The following is a 15,911-nucleotide window of genomic DNA, read 5'->3' as shown; positions in this document are numbered from 1 at the left end:
GATAAACTTTAACTTGGCGGCTGACAGCAGGATGACCAGTGGTGGAGAGAAAGATGGATAATTGAATACCCAGCGTTAAGGTACTGGAGGTTTATGGGAGGTTGTTGAATTATCCAGCTTTCAAAGATACTAAGGGGAGAGGCACAGAAGTTTGAAAATGTGTTTATTACAGTGACCCACAAGTCATTGTAGCTTCATTAAGCCAAGGTGCACACAGTGGGTCTCTTTGGCTTGGCTTCGCGGACGAAGATTTATGGAGGGGGTAAAAAGTCCACGTCAACTGCAGGCTCGTTTGTGGCTGACAAGTCCGATGCGGGACAGGCAGACACGATTGCAGCGGTTGCAAGGGAAAATTGGTTGGTTGGGGTTGGGTGTTGGGTTTTTCCTCCTTTGCCTTTTGTCAGTGAGGTGGGCTCTGCGGTCTTCTTCAAAGGAGGTTGCTGCCCGCCAAACTGTGAGGCGCCAAGATGCACGGTTTGAGGCGATATCAGCCCACTGGTGGTGGTCAATGTGGCAGGCACCAATAGATTTCTTTAGGCAGTCCTTGTACCTTTTCTTTGGTGCACCTCTGTCACGGTGGCCAGTGGAGAGCTCGCCATATAACACGATCTTGGGAAGGCGATGGTCCTCCATTCTGGAGACAGTGGGTAAACAAGGCTTGGATAAATACCTTGATCATTCACTAACATTTGTAAATTCCTCTATTTCTCAGCTGTGTATCTTGGCCTAAATGTAGATAGTGGGTTAGCAAGTTTGCAAATGACATAAAAATTGATGGAGCTTCATACAGTGTGGATCTCTTTCAAAAGGATGCAGAAGGATTAAATCAGTTAGAAATACAGGCAGAAAAACAGCAAATGGTGTTTAATCAACACAAGTGTGAATTATTTCCCTTTGGAGGTCAAATGTAAGGGAAAATTTACCTTTTAATAACAGGATCTTTAAAAGCATTGATGTACAGAGGTATCAAAGGGTCGAAGTCCATAGCTTTCTGAAAGTAGATGAAGTGTAATGAAGATAATGGCATGCTTGCCTTCATTGGTCAGAGTACAGTTAGCATAGTGTAGCAGTTAGCACAACGCTGTTACAAAAGTGCCAGTGACCCGGTGTCTAATCCAATACTGGAGTTTTTATGTTGCTTCACTTGAAAGGCCTGATTGGGGCCCCAAATTGTGGTGAGGGAGGAGCTGTGAGCGCAAGTGTGGCTCTTCCTGTGGCCACAGAGGAAGGTAACGAGATGGGGTGATTGGTGGGGAGGGATGAGTGCATGAGAGAATCCCAGGGAGCTGACCCTATTGAGGGGAGAGAGGGAGGAGATGGGAGATGTGCCTAGTTATGGGATCATATTGTAGGTAGCGGAAATTGTGGAGGATAATATGTTGGATGTGGAGGCTAGTGGGGTGATAGATAAGGACAAGGGGAATCCTGTGTTTGTTGCATCTGGGGGAAGAAGGGGCCAGAATGGGAAATGGAGGAGATGCGGGTAAGGGCTGAGTTGATGTTGGTGGAGGGGAAGCCTCGTTTGAAGAAGGCGGATATTTCAGATGATCTGGACTAATAGACCTCTCCAGTATTATGCTTCTTTTTCAACCACAATGTCTGCAGACTTTCATGTTTTGCTTTGGAATACAAGGGGTTGCTGCTCCAATTTGCGCGTGGTCTTGGTTTGACACTGCATTTGGCTGTGGACAGGTATGTCGAAGCAGGATTAGGGAACAGGTTTAAAATGGTTGGTGTGACGTGGAGAACAAGCTCGGAGGGTATAAGTAGTGATGAGACAGGACCCAGTTTAACTACAAACAAGGATTTTTTTTACATGCAAGGGGGAATGGGTTGAAACGGTGATAGCACTCACTCACACAAACAAGGTGATCAGACACAGCTAAACAGTCAATTCTCACTGTGACTCAGTTCCCACGGAGTTAAACGCACATATTACTGGTAATCACAGTTCCCATAGTTAAATGCACTGATGAAACAAACAGTACCCGCTATCCCTCTCTAATTAGCAAGCTCGGTATTCCATTTAGCTACAGAATCTAATCACATTGATAACAAAGGCTAAGGCATAACTGTCCTTTCTTGGTACTGTATATTCTGTAATAGTCAAGTTTTGGGGACCAATTTTTCAGGTTAAATTTGGTGGAGGGTGGGTTGACCTTTGCACAAATACTACTTTTGACCATGGTAGGTACCTGTGTTGTTCAAGGCGTCAGGAGCTTGGATGGCCAGGACTGAGTGGTAAGTCTGCATTTGGGACGTCAGGAGCTCAGATGGGCAGGCGGCCATGGAAGGATCCATGGCTGGGGCTTTGGGAACTTGGATGGGTGGGTAATTGGGTCCAAAAATAGGGGGGGGGGGGTCGACTTTTCCACGCGATTGGCTATTACATGAGTATATACGATATGAACCACAATAGCTCCACTTCCCTTAAAAGCACACACCTTACAATGATCTCTCCAGTATTGTCCATGATTTTCCACCTGGAGTGGAGCTAGGATTCATTCCTCGGGAAAAGAGGAGGAGCTGTGCAATGTGGTGGGGTTTATACTGCAGCAGGCTGGAGTAGCCAAGTCAGGTATACCCAAAATAGGCAAGGTGATTAAAAGAGCCAATAGCAAGATGTGTGGGCTCGACTTTGATTGGCAGGTGAGATGACTTCCGACTAGGCTTCCACTGGAGGGGTCATGTGGCCCTCCTTGTTACAGTTGGCCACTGAGAGATGCCTATCACTAATGCAGACAGAGAAAGATGCTCAGCGAAGTGATCTCCCAGACTCTGCTCAGTCACTCCGATGGAGAAAAGACCACAATGGGAGCACTGATGCAGTAGATGACTTCAGCAGATTCACAAGTGATGTGTTGCTTCACTTGAAAGGACTCTTTGGTGCCCTGAATGGTGGTGAGGACAGTGGTGTGGGCACAAATGTGGCACTTACTGTGGTCATAAGGGAAGGTGCCAAGGGGGGCGATTAGCAGGAAGGGATGAGTGGACAAGGAAGTCATGGAGGGAGCAGCCCCGACAGAAGGCAGAGAGGGGAAGCTGTGTCTGGTGGGGGATCATGTTGTAAGTGACGGAAATTGTGGAGGATAATTGGGTGTGGAGACTGGCTGGATGGTAGGCGAGGATAAGGGAAATCCTATTCTTACATTTAGTAAAGAGGGGGCCAGGCAGATGTTCAAGAAATGATAGAGATGCAGGTAAGAGCTGAGTTAATAGTGGTAAAGGAGAAGCCACTTTTTTAAAAAGGACATCTCGGATTATCTGGAATGGAAGACCTCTTCTTGGGAGCAAATTAATGTGTTGGATGGGCTGGTTTGTGTTATCTCATCCCTTAGTGAGCTGAGGCTGTTTTCAGATGCTGAGGTAGGCTAAATGTTTACATTTTTCCTGTATTTGGGAAAGGAATGTCAATACAAGTTTGTTTAATGCCAAACCTATGGGTCATTTTATTTTCTTAACAATGGTGTAATTTCAGAGTTTCGTCAATTTTGGTAAAAAAATTAAGTTAGAGATCAAAATGTGATTTGTTTCTCATTTTTATAATAATTCTTCCCCTTCCTATGTCCATACACTTTATGCAAAGGTGTTCTAAATTTCTGTGCCCTTTTTGTATGGGAAAAGTTGTCAAATAGAATAATCTGCTTTCTCACCAGCAAAGCTGCAGATTTGCCACATTGCAATTAGGTGCAACAGCTACCAGTCTTGCCATTGCAGACAATCATGTCTTCTAGTGTTCTAGTCTATTGTGATAATTATACTTTATAAAAATGGCAACCTGTTAAGTTGCTGTGGTTATATATACATTGAAGAGCGGGAGAGTTTCCATTGTGATCATAAAACTGAATAATAGTGATGTTACTTGCTGAAAGAGCAAGGTCAAAGCCATATTAGATCTGAAGTCGATTCGCAGTGCATGTTAAAATGATAAGATTTATTAAATGCACTTTTTGCTGCACCATCACAAATCAGTTGTTACTGAGAGACTGTTACATGTGGAGTGAAGGTTTTTCTTTATTGTATATTCAGACACATGCAGAGAGCTTGCTGCAGTTTCAACAGACGCGTCAAGAGATGCTCCAAGAGTCTACAAATAAAATGATGGCCCAACAAGTAGAAGCTGCTAAGTTGACTGCAGACACAGCTCGCCAGATCAAAGAGGTATGCAGAATGTTGTCCAGAAAAATTAGCTTGCCGTGAAGGAATTTAAAAGAGAATGCATTCCTGTATTTTAAAAGTTAACTATTGTGGGTTGTGCATTGGATAAACAATGAGCTTGCATTCATTATTGTGGTTTTAATAAACATCCAGCTGTTATCATTGCTAAATTTTGCACACACATTAGTGTAGGTGTCAAAAACCTTGATGGAGTAGAGGAAAAAGGGAGAAATTTCAGATGGTAGTCATGTCCTGGTTTTTGAGTGCTTTGGGCAGTGTGTGTGTGTGGTTTTTTTTACCCAGCTGCTTTATACTTTTGCCAACACCGCTTTGCACACTTGCATATTCAATTATGCAATACTTGAGCTCTAACAATCTTTCATCTCCCAATTTTTATCCATTATGCTTCCTTGGGTGGGCACCAATCCACTGTTCTCTGCTCTTTATAAAAGTTAGACTTCTGTGAGAGAGGACGGTTAACCACAGCTCTATTAAACCTGTTTCTCTATTGGTTCTCCTTCCTGGACCAATACTTGTGTTAAATGTTCAGTCGCTGATCAAAGCTTCTGTATGTGGTTTGTAACACCTATTCTTGCTGTAGTAACTCCCAACCTGTTAGCCTAAACTAAATGTCTTTCTGGCTAGGTTGTGGATTGCACCTTTCACTCATATAAGATCTGCTGAACCAACGTGCTCATTATTTCCAACTCCCTGTTCTGAAAGAGCTGAGTTATGATTCAACGTGAGCTTTGCGCAAGGGGGGGTACAGGTAGTAGTTATCTAAAGCAAATACGATAGACAGAAAAGAACAAATTTAGGTGGAAAAGAGCAAGACAGCAGGTTTAGTGGGAAATCTAGTTTAGTGGCACAGGCCACCTTCACTTTGATTTCATAAAGCAACAGTTGAGCATCTATTTTCATTCTGGTCTATATCATTACTGATTAAGGCTCTTTTCATTTAGATGACTGAGCTGGCATGTGTGCATTTTGCAACAGGATCCCCAACTGCTGTGAGTACCAACCTATCATATAGAGCACCAGTGACAATGCTGTTGGACCAACAAAGGCAGCAGCATTCAGATTTTAAGAAGCAACTGCATACCAAGACTGAATCTGAAGGGTAAGGCACCTGAACCCTGATCAGTGATCAATTCTCATAAATTTCATAATGTGGAGGGCTTGTGCTGATGGCCTGGACTTTAGACATTGTTTACTGATGTCATATATAGTCCCATTCACACCCATCTTATGGATTCATCCTTTCAGACTTAATATGTATGGTTAACATGGTGAGCACACAATGGATGAGTGATTAAGCAGCAGAGTCGACACAACGTTTAGTGGAATGCTGGTTCAGTGCCGGAGACCCAGTTTGAATCTGATGCTGACTGTAAGGAATTTGTACATTCTCCCTGTGACCAGGGTTTTCTCCTGGTGCTCTGGTTTCCCCTCACCCTCCAAAAATGTTGGTAGGTGAATTGGGTTTCATTGGCTGGAAGGCCCTTCTGTGCTGTATTATTAAAATTTAAAATGTAATTCTTTTTGGCATCAGAATAAAGCAAGTGTCATGTTTGGCTTGATTTGTACATTGGGACTGCTTGAATGCAGTTCAAATATGTGATAAAAGATTGTAACGACAGTGCACCTTTAGGTGTACATGCTCTTGGAACATTAGTCTTAAAACTTATTGTTTTACCATTAATTAGAGGAGTGTTGTGTATTCTAGTTTCAATAAGCTATAGGAAAATTGTTAGCTGAGGACCCTTTCTCAGGGTAATGTTTCCATTTAATTTCCTGAGCTCCGGAGAACCAGACTGCTCAATCTTACATCTAAGATGACCATCTCATTTCAGGAATACTCAAAGGAAAATTTATCACTTTCCCCTTCCCTTCCTCCAATAAAATCAAAAAATTTTGTAGTCTTGCTCAAGCTCTCTAATAGTTACTGCAAGACTTTTTAAACTTTTCCATCTTTGCAATAATGGCTTATATTCCATTGTTTGGATGCTAACATACGTTTGAAACTCAACTCTCTCTGAAAGCTCATATTTAATAACATTAATTAAATATTATCTTTCTATTCTTCTAGCAGGGTGAATAACCTTGTCTTTCCCATCATTGTACTTCATCTCCCAAAGTTTTCCCTCTCTTGTCCCTCTCTGCAGATACTTTGGGTTGTGCTCCCTTGAGGTTGGAGCTGCACCTAAACCAACTTGTTCTAACACAGTGCAGCTCTGACAGCTAGCTGCCAGTGTTATCCAGCTGTATTCTTTCTGCAACTTCCAATCATGGGCAACAGAGCTGAAGTCCGAGTTAATCACCTCATAGTTGGTATATCTTGTGTACCTGTTTGGCTGCAGCAAGTAAGAATTTAATTGCATCTGTAAATGACAATGAACTCACATTGAGCATGTTTGCAGGAGTGTGGCATCAAAGAGCTTGGTAAACACTGAGAATTTCAAGAAAAACTCACCAGCTAGAGTTTTGTCTTAGAAAGGGAAGAGTTGATATTGTTGGAGGTCATTCAGTGCAGTCTCTGCTTGTCGTAGCAGGAATTTCGAAGTCTTCGGCCCAGCCATGTTCATTCACTGACCTTCCTTCAAAAGGTTGGAGAATGTTTACAGATTGAACATATTCCATTCACAATTCATCAAAATGAACCAGCCATGCATGAGTGGAGCAAGGCCAGGACAGTATTCCGATATGCCTGATGAGTGAGAAATGATGTCCACACCTTTCAAGCGCCAAGATAATATTCTCCATTGTGAGAGCCAAGGCCCCTACATTTGCTACTCAGTAGAGTTACTGTTGCAGAATTCTTCTCCATGAATGTCTTGGGTAATCAACTTTGACCAGAAAATTCATTGTGTGGTGAACAGATGTGGATACTGGACATTCTGTGTCATGAAATACACTTCTTGATTCGCAAAGCCTTCTTGCCTTCTAAAAGGCAGATCTGGGATATTATGGATACTTCCTTGCTTAGAGGGTGTAGCTCACAGCATTTCAGAAGCTTGTTGCTAACAAGGATAAAGCAGCCCATCAACTACCTTAAAATCCATTTCCATCAGTGACACAGAGCAACTGTTGTGCAAAATGCAGTGCTTTTCCGGTAATAGCGCAACAGTCAAAAACACGAGCAACATGTGCAGGAGGTTCCATCATCTGCTTGTTCCTCTTCAAGTGCACATCATCCTGATATGAAATGACTTGTAATTCCAACATTGGCACTGATCTAAATCCTAGAATCCCTCAGTGTGATGGAAAGAACTTTAGCAGAAGGGCAGAATGCTGGCCTCCTATTAATGCTTGCATCCATAATGAATGACATTAGATTTAAATTTTTAATTAAGGAGCTTGTCTGATTGTTCAGAGTGGGATGTCAGAGGAGAACATGAGTTTGAACTGAGATTGTCCACTTGTCCAAGAATCAGCATGAATCCTGAAACCAACTGTTTATATACTGTAAACAACTAATTAAATTGAAGACCTTCTGACCCCCATAGCTAAATACTGGATAATGTGATCTCTAAGGGACTAAGATGGAAGAACCTCACTGAAGATTTTTGTTTAAAAAAAATTATAAATATTTTTGATGAGATGAAAAAAAAAGTAGAGATGATTTTTTTCTTATTTCCTATCAGAAGGATTGATGGTATCCCATCTGTTGGCCCTGTGGAGAAAGCGCATGACTCTAAAATTCACTATTCAGCCTCATTGGACAGTCTGTCGGAGCCAGCAAGATACAAATGTCTTGATCAAAGGTACTTGATTTTGGTTTTTGTTTAATATTTTCCTTAATATACCCATTATATATTCAGAGCAACAGTGTTGCAGCACCAGTGATCGGGACCATGTTCAAAACCTGCGTGCTCTGTCAGAAGTTTGTACATTCTCCTGTGTTTGCTTGTGTTTTCCCCAGAGGCTTCAGTTTCCTTTCGCCTTACAAAATGTACCAGGGTTGTAGGCTAATTGGACAGCACAGGCTCGTGGACCAAAATGGCTTGTTACCGTGCGATATGTATAAATTTTTAAAAATAAAATGAATTTAAAAATGCATGAACCCCAGTTTTTGCACATAGCCCCTCATAAGTCACAAACAGTTACACAGGATGGAAATAGGTCCCTCAGCCCAACTGTCACATCAACCAAAATATCTCACCTACAGGGTCCCACCTACTTGAGTTTGGCCCACATCCCTCTAAACCAGAGGTGGGCAAACTATTAATTTTTAATTTGGACATTCAGCATGGTAACAGGCCATTTCGGCCCATGAGTCTGTGCGGCTCAATTAACCTACACCCCGGTAGGTACTTGTGGGCAAAAAATGGCCTGTTATCATGCTGAATGTCTAAATTAAAAATTAGGTTGCCCACTCCTGCCCTAAATCCATACTATTCATATGTCCGTCCAATTTATTTCTTAAACATTGTAATAGTATTGTATCTGCATCATCCGCCATCTTGATATGAAATAAATTGTCATTTAAAATTCAGATTTATTGTCAGAGTCCATCACAATAGAACTCTGAGAATCTCTTCCTGTGGGCCAGGCAGAATTTCTACTTTTTGGTAATGCCAAAAAACTACTCAAGAAAAAAAAAACATTTACAAAAGAATGAAATGTAAACAAACAAAAGAATGTAAACTAGCTGCAAAAGTATTCAGTAATAAAGATTATGCAAAGTTAGAGTCCTTAAATGAGTCTCTGATTGATTTTTGCTGTTTAGAAGTCTGATGATGGAGGATAGCAACTGTTCCTGAACCTGGTGGTATCAGTCTCATGGCAGCAGTGAGGACAGCATGTCTGGATTTGTGTTGATCCTTGATGATTGTTGCTGTTCCTTCATTGGCATTAGTCTAAATCCTGGAATAGTGTGGTGGAAACAATTTCACCAGAAATGGCAGAAATGTTATGTAGCGGGAGGCAGAAGCCACCATTAGGTTATCCCTTCTGGGATTTATTATCTGTGTTAAGGCAACATTGAATGCCAACGCAGTGGCCAATTTCATTCACCGAATGCCTCTAGCAGGAAAAAGTCACTGATCCTCAGATGTAAGCAATTTGACTAATTTCCTTCTCATGCTTTCTCTGCCCAGGGTATTTGTCATATCCCAGCCTATAATCTTAACTGTAATCGACTAATACAAAGCAAATGAAATGTCATCTTTGTACCTTCAATTTGTTCCTCAGCAGTATGCTGTGTGCCTGTGCCTCTTTGCATTTTTGGCACTATAAGTTGTTGGGAACCTTAACCTGTAGAGTTCCCTAGATGACACTTTCCAAGTTCTAGTATTGCCCAATTTCAAAACGTGTCATCTTCAAAGAAACGTAAGCGACGATATTCCAAATTACTATCTGTTTAATTCAATAAATCAAACAGTAGTTGCAGCTTTAATTCGTTGATAAAACAAATAAACATTTTGCAAAACTTTGCATTGAGATTTTTATAACAATGAGTAAACAAAGCATACTGTATAATAATGTAACGATGTTCCACTTTAAACAGATACAAGGCAATATTAAGATGAAATAAAGTATCTCGAGTTTACATCTGTTACGAGCCCAAAGGACCCCAAAATCCAGCAGCAATAGACATTCACCAAGACAAGGAGTTACTTAAACAAAAGTTATTTTTAATTATCTTTAAACATGAAAACAGAATCAAACTTTAACTTATTTCTATTAACTAATCCAACTTAACCCCCTTCTAATTCTAAGCGCACGTGTATCTAATGTGTGTGTAAATTTAAGAAAAGTTCTTTGGTTCACAGTTCAATCTCACTTCTCATTCTTCCAAGTTCTCTGGTTGCAGGCAATTCTTTTACTGTGCACAGAATTTAACATATATAAAGTTCACCAGGCTTTGGTGCTCGAAAGGTAAATGTTTACCACTCAGCAAGTTTCTTTGTACGTTTGCAGAGAGAGATTTGTTGTTCCAGGATTACAACTGAGGTGCCATCATTAGTCTTCAATATCTTGCTGATGAAACTTACCCCATCAGGGTTCTCCAGATGATAACCTCTTTCTTTCAGGCTTTCACAGAGTTCCTTTCTGTTCCACTTATTCCAAGAGAACATCAGTCAGATAGCACTTCCAGCCATCTGCCGCTCTGAAACTTTTGTTTCAGTTCCAACAACTTCTACTTGTTTCAGCTATGACTTTCTCTCTCCATCTGAGATTTCAAAACTGCCAGCCACATGTCCTTCTTTCTCTCTCACTCACTTGCCTAAAACCCCCCTCCTTCTCCAGCAAACAAAAGGAGTTAGTCTTCTGCTCCCATCTGTTGTTGTTAGGTAAACAAGCCAGGAGTGACCTTTCTGTGCACTCTGTCAAAACCCTTGTAAAGAGCTTTCAACAGTCAGAGTGTCTCCAGTCCATTCATTTCATGACATCATTTCAATTAGCATCTACTTGTGACATGTGCATAGCATTCTCCACAGTTTCTACAAAGACACTGAATATGAATTCTTCAGTACCTCAAATAAGATCTGTTTTAAAGTGTGTGTATGTATGTAACCTACTCTAATTTTGCCAATTTATCTCCCAAATACATCGATAAATATTCTATCACACATCTCTGTTGTGATTCTTCAAAGAATGAGATACAAACTCTTAGTCCCCTCGGATATTATGACATATAATGTTATAGTAATTATGGTAACACTACAAACAACAATTTTTCTTAAAGGGGTAGGCACAAAATTAACAAAAATCAAAAACGCAAGGTTTTAATCTTTACATTCCATGCCTAATTATTATAATATACATTGTCATCACTTGATACAGACTCTTCTATCAATGTTCTTCGACGTTTTATCACCTAAGAATTCATGCTACTGCCCTTTTCAAACAAAACCATGAAGAATAATAGCAAATTAATTGAATAATCGGATCATTCTCTTTAGATATTTGAATAGTATTCACATTAGTGTTTTTGATTTCTGGATCCTCCATTGAAATTTTTTAAAAACTCTTGGATTTTGAGGCCAATCTTCTTGACATTGCGAAAGAAATTGAGAACCGAACACCCAAGTGTTGACTCTTTTCAGAAACGATTGAACTTTTGATCCTTGTGAAGCCATATCAGCTGGATTATCCATTGTTTTAACATATCTTCATGGATTAGTATGCAAAACCATCTCGGTCTCATTAATTCTGTTAGTCACAATGTACAAAACCTTATGGTTTTGTTATTAATGTATTTAAGCATTGATGTACTATCAGACCGGAGACAGCGCTGATGGAAGCGTTCTAGGAGCCATAGGTGATGCCGGTAGAGGTCCCATGATTCGGAGCCGAACAGGAGCGTGGTTATGACAACAGCTCTGTACACACTGATCTTTGTGCTGGCAGAGTCCGCAAGCATCGAATCCATGCTGCTGAAGACCCAACTGCGCTGGGTGGGTCACATCTCCAGAATGGAGGACCATCGCCTTCCCAAGATCGTGTTCTATGGCGAGTTCTCCACTGGCCACCGAGACAGAGGTGTACCAAAGAAGAAGTACAAGGACTGCCTAAAGAAATCTCTTGGTGCCTGCCACATTGACCACTGCCAGTGGGCTGATATCGCCTCAAACCGTGCATCTTGGCGCCTCACAGTTCGGCGGGCAGCAACCTCCTTTGAAGAAGACCGTAGAGCCAACCTCACTGACAAAAGACAAAGGAGGAAAAACCCAACACCCAACCCCAACCAACCAATTTTCCCTTGCAACCGCTGCAACCGTGCCTTCCTGTCCCGCATCGGACTTGTCAGTCACCAACGAGCCTGCAGCAGACGTGGACATACCCCTCCATAATCTTCGTCCGCGAAGCCAAGCCAAAGAAGAAGACTATCAGACCAAAACATAGAAACTGCTAACTCCATCTATAATTCTCTTCTTAATACGTTGTCCATTTTGCTCGCCATATTAGCAGCAGTCAATTCCATTCGAGGTATGGTGACTGGCTTTAATGGAGCCACTCTGGCTTTTCCCATTACAAATCCACAATGAATTTGGTCTTGGTTATTTTGCAGGACAAAGTAACTGACAGTGCCATAACCACCTTCACTTGTGTCAGCAAAATGGTGTAACTGAGCAAATGTGACAATTCCAAAGTCTGTAGGTTGAAAACATCTATTGACTTCAAAACTTTCTAACATTTCAAGACTCTCAATCCAATTCATCCAATCTTGTGCAATGAAATCTGGTATAGTTTCATCCCATCCAAATTTTCTTCTGCACAATTCTTGAAGAATTTTCTTGGCTATTAATACTACTAGTGCTAATATTTCCAAAGGATTGTATATTGATCTTATGATTGAAAGAATACCTCTTCTTGTCAAAGATTGTTGTTTCAAAACACTTTTGAATTTGAAAACATCAGATTGAACACACCATTGCACCCTTATAATTCTTTCGACAGGTAGAACATCATAATCCAAGGCAAGGTGTTTTATTTCCTTTGCTCTTTCTGCCTCAGGAATAACAGTCAACACATCTCGACTGTTGTTAATCCATTTTATAAGGAAGAAACCTCCTTTTAACTCCTGATAAAGATTTATTGCTTTTTTCTGAAACCACTGAAGTGAGACAATCATCGACATAGAAATTGCTCTTCATTTGCACATTTCCTGAGAGCAAAATTTGCACAACTCATTGACCAAGTTGCTCCAAATAAATGAACTGTCATTTTGTATTCAATCATATCTTTACTGTAATCACCATTAGGCCACCATAACAATCATAGAAAATCACAATCTTCTGTTGGTACTTTCACTTGATGAAATATCGCTTCAATATCTGCAGCAAATACAATAGGCTCTTTACAAAATCTTATCAAAATGTCTGTTAAAGTACTGGGTAAATCTGGACTTTGTAAAAGTTGAGAATTCAAAGAAACTCCTTGAAATAATGCCCCACAATCAAATACTACAGATAGCTTCTCCTTTTGTGGATGTATAACTTCATGATGAGGTAAATGCCATTTTCTACCATCTTTACGTTCCAAGATATCTTCTGATACCTTTTCCACATAACCCTTGGGTATCATATCCAACATGACATTGATATATTCCAAATGAATTTTAGCATTTACTGTTCTCCAGTTATTTTATTATCTGGCATATAAATTTCTCTTTCCTTCAAGGGTAACGCTATACAGAAATGACCATCAACATGTTTCACAGAATTTGAAACTAAATCCAGAAAATGTTTATCCTCCTTTGAAGATTCTTGAATATCTGTGAGACATTCAGGGTAATCAATTTTAAACTGTTGTCCCACAGATCATTAAGTTTGACAACTGAAATTCTGTTTACATTTACATTTGACGACTCCTGATCATTATTCTTTTTTCCTCCTAATGGCCTGTTAATTGTCCAACCAATCAATGTTCTCACAGCATAAGGTCTGTCATTTTGACTCCGTATTTCCTTCTTAGCTAAACCATATGAACCTTTCTTCTGTGTTAACATAGCAGAAATTTAATTTTGTTTTGTTAAGAGTAATATTATATTGTCTTGTCCACCGTGGTTTGCGACTGGTTGTCTTGTTGTGAATGGAGCATACAGAACTTGAACTGATACCATAGGTATAGAACCTTGAGCTATAACTGATGGCATTAGATGGAGATCCTTGACTTGTTGCTGGTTCTTCAGCAACATGAAGAGACATCAGTAGTTGAGTATGATCAACTCACATGGTTGAACCTTTTTGAAATTCTCTTCTTTCAGGAAGATTCATAAATTATGCGCTCAGAAGAGATTGAATGTCACTTTCCCTTTCCACAGGGTTGGTCATTGACATTTGAGCATTAGCAGCGCCACCTGTGGGTCCTTGCACGAGTCGATTCATTTCTTGCAGCTTCAGTACCCACTGATCCACTGGAATGTTAGGTGCGAGCCCTTTGGGTATTTCACTTTGAGTGATGGATCTTGTAGAAGCCTGAGCTAATGCTTTTACTTTGGCCATATTCATACCATATTGTCCCCCTAGCTCTAGTCTTTTCTCTCCTCGATAATTTTTTTTGTTCTTCACTAGCCATTTATAACTTCAGTTGCTGATTCTTCATTTTAGCTTCTTTATCTTCTCAAGCAGGTCTTTTCTCCAACCACTAATATTGTGTCTCGATAGTAGCCAAGTCTGCTTGCTCCTTGGCATGCATCGCTGATATTCTAGAAGCACTCGAAGCTGTACTTACTCTAGATGCCTTTGAAAACTTCGAAGATCTTCCTACACTGATAAACGTCGAAGTTCTATCATCAGGATTCACATTTGAACTTTCAGATACAGCTGATTGAGTCTCTATCTTCAGCTTGGTACAGCACCAGTGGGGTTTTGCAACATACATTCATCTGTATCAGTTCCACTAACCCTTAAGTCAGCTAATGAGGTATGCAGTGCCATATCGGAGTCATCTTCTTGCTTGGTAGTTGAAGCCTCTTCTTCAATGGTGGCTGGCTCTAATCTCCTGCCAAGCATTGTTGTTTCGCCGTGCTGGCTCAACTCACGATCAAACAGTTCTTTGAGAGGAGCTGTTTGCTCAAAGTCTTTAGCCCGACGTGACTTCTTCTCCATCTTGAATTCTTCACACTTCAGCCTGTCTTCTCCTGGAAACCTGGTTCCTGGGATCGTTAAACAAATTTGTATCTTGCATAGTCCCTTTAAGAGGATTTCTCTGGTTTGTCTCTGTGTTCTTCACACAGACTGGCATATCAGTTGTTTGTACAACTTTTCAAAACATTCTTCTGGTCTTCCTGCCAGAATGGCTGGTAGCTCTCTATCTTATATCTCCAAGGTTACAAGTGTCTACAGTCAGACAGACATGTTCTCATAGAGACTTCTGGAATATTCTAACAGATTCTCACACAAAAAATGAAATTTCTTTAACGCTTAAATGATTAAATGCTTTTAACAGATTGAGTTATTTCAGACAGGTCACAAGCCTTTCTTCCAACAAAGTTCACAATTATACTTTTCTTTGAATAACAATATAGATGACACTGCAAGTTTTAATATTTCCCAATTCCAAACATGTCATCTTCAAAGAAACATAAGCGATGATATTCCAAATTATTCTTATTAATTCAATAAATCATACTTCATAGTTGCAGCTGTAAGTCGCTTTAATTTGTTGATAAAATGAATAAACATTTTGCATAGCTTCACTTTGAGATTTTCATAATGATGAGTAAACAAAGCATACTGTACAATAATATAATGATATTCCACTTTAAACCGATATAAGCCAAAATAATTCTTCGAAGAATGAGATACAAACTCTCGGTCTGCTCGGATATTATGACATATGACGTCATAGTAACTATTGGTAACATTACAAACAAAAATTTATCTTAAAGGGATAGGCGCATAATTAACAAAAATCACTCCCTTCTGCATCTTCACCTCATTCCCTCAAATCCCATTTTATCCTTCCCAATATATCCTTTATTTTGACTCGGTGACGTTACCATAGAAAGTTGTTATGGACTTCATAAAAGATCCCGGAGGATCATAGCTTGCTATTTACCTAATAATTGAAGTGCTCACTAAATAATTATTTTTTTATACCAAGAAAATTGTTCCTTTTCAATCTTTTTCATTAGTTTTTATAATAAATACAGTACAATGAAGAAAATGGACTGAAACTGAAAATACATTATCACGTTTGTTTGTGTATTAACCTCAAACAGCATATAAACTCGGTCCCCCCTCCATTTCACTGGGTGAAGACAGAAAATACATCAAAAATATTATATATTTTTAAAAACC

General features: G+C 40.0%; 1 protein-coding gene across 5 annotated transcripts in view; it reads left to right on the top strand.

The window, feature by feature from the left end:
* cep350 (centrosomal protein 350) overlaps positions 1–15,911 on the top strand; it is a 237,025-nt gene that overhangs the window by 153,468 nt on the left and 67,646 nt on the right. For all 5 annotated transcript variants that reach the window (XM_069937585.1, XM_069937584.1, XM_069937586.1 and 2 more), the window contains exons 20-22: positions 4,030–4,161; positions 5,121–5,278; positions 7,803–7,922. In XM_069937585.1, coding sequence (XP_069793686.1) covers positions 4,030–4,161; positions 5,121–5,278; positions 7,803–7,922 — 410 coding nt within the window. The remainder of the gene's footprint in view (positions 1–4,029; positions 4,162–5,120; positions 5,279–7,802; positions 7,923–15,911) is intronic.

This window comes from Narcine bancroftii, chromosome 5 (genome assembly GCF_036971445.1).
Source record: "Narcine bancroftii isolate sNarBan1 chromosome 5, sNarBan1.hap1, whole genome shotgun sequence".
Classification (NCBI taxonomy): Eukaryota; Metazoa; Chordata; class Chondrichthyes; order Torpediniformes; family Narcinidae; genus Narcine; species Narcine bancroftii.
The sequence above is the reverse complement of the archived record's forward strand: the minus strand, read 5'-3'. Positions and strand labels throughout refer to the sequence as shown.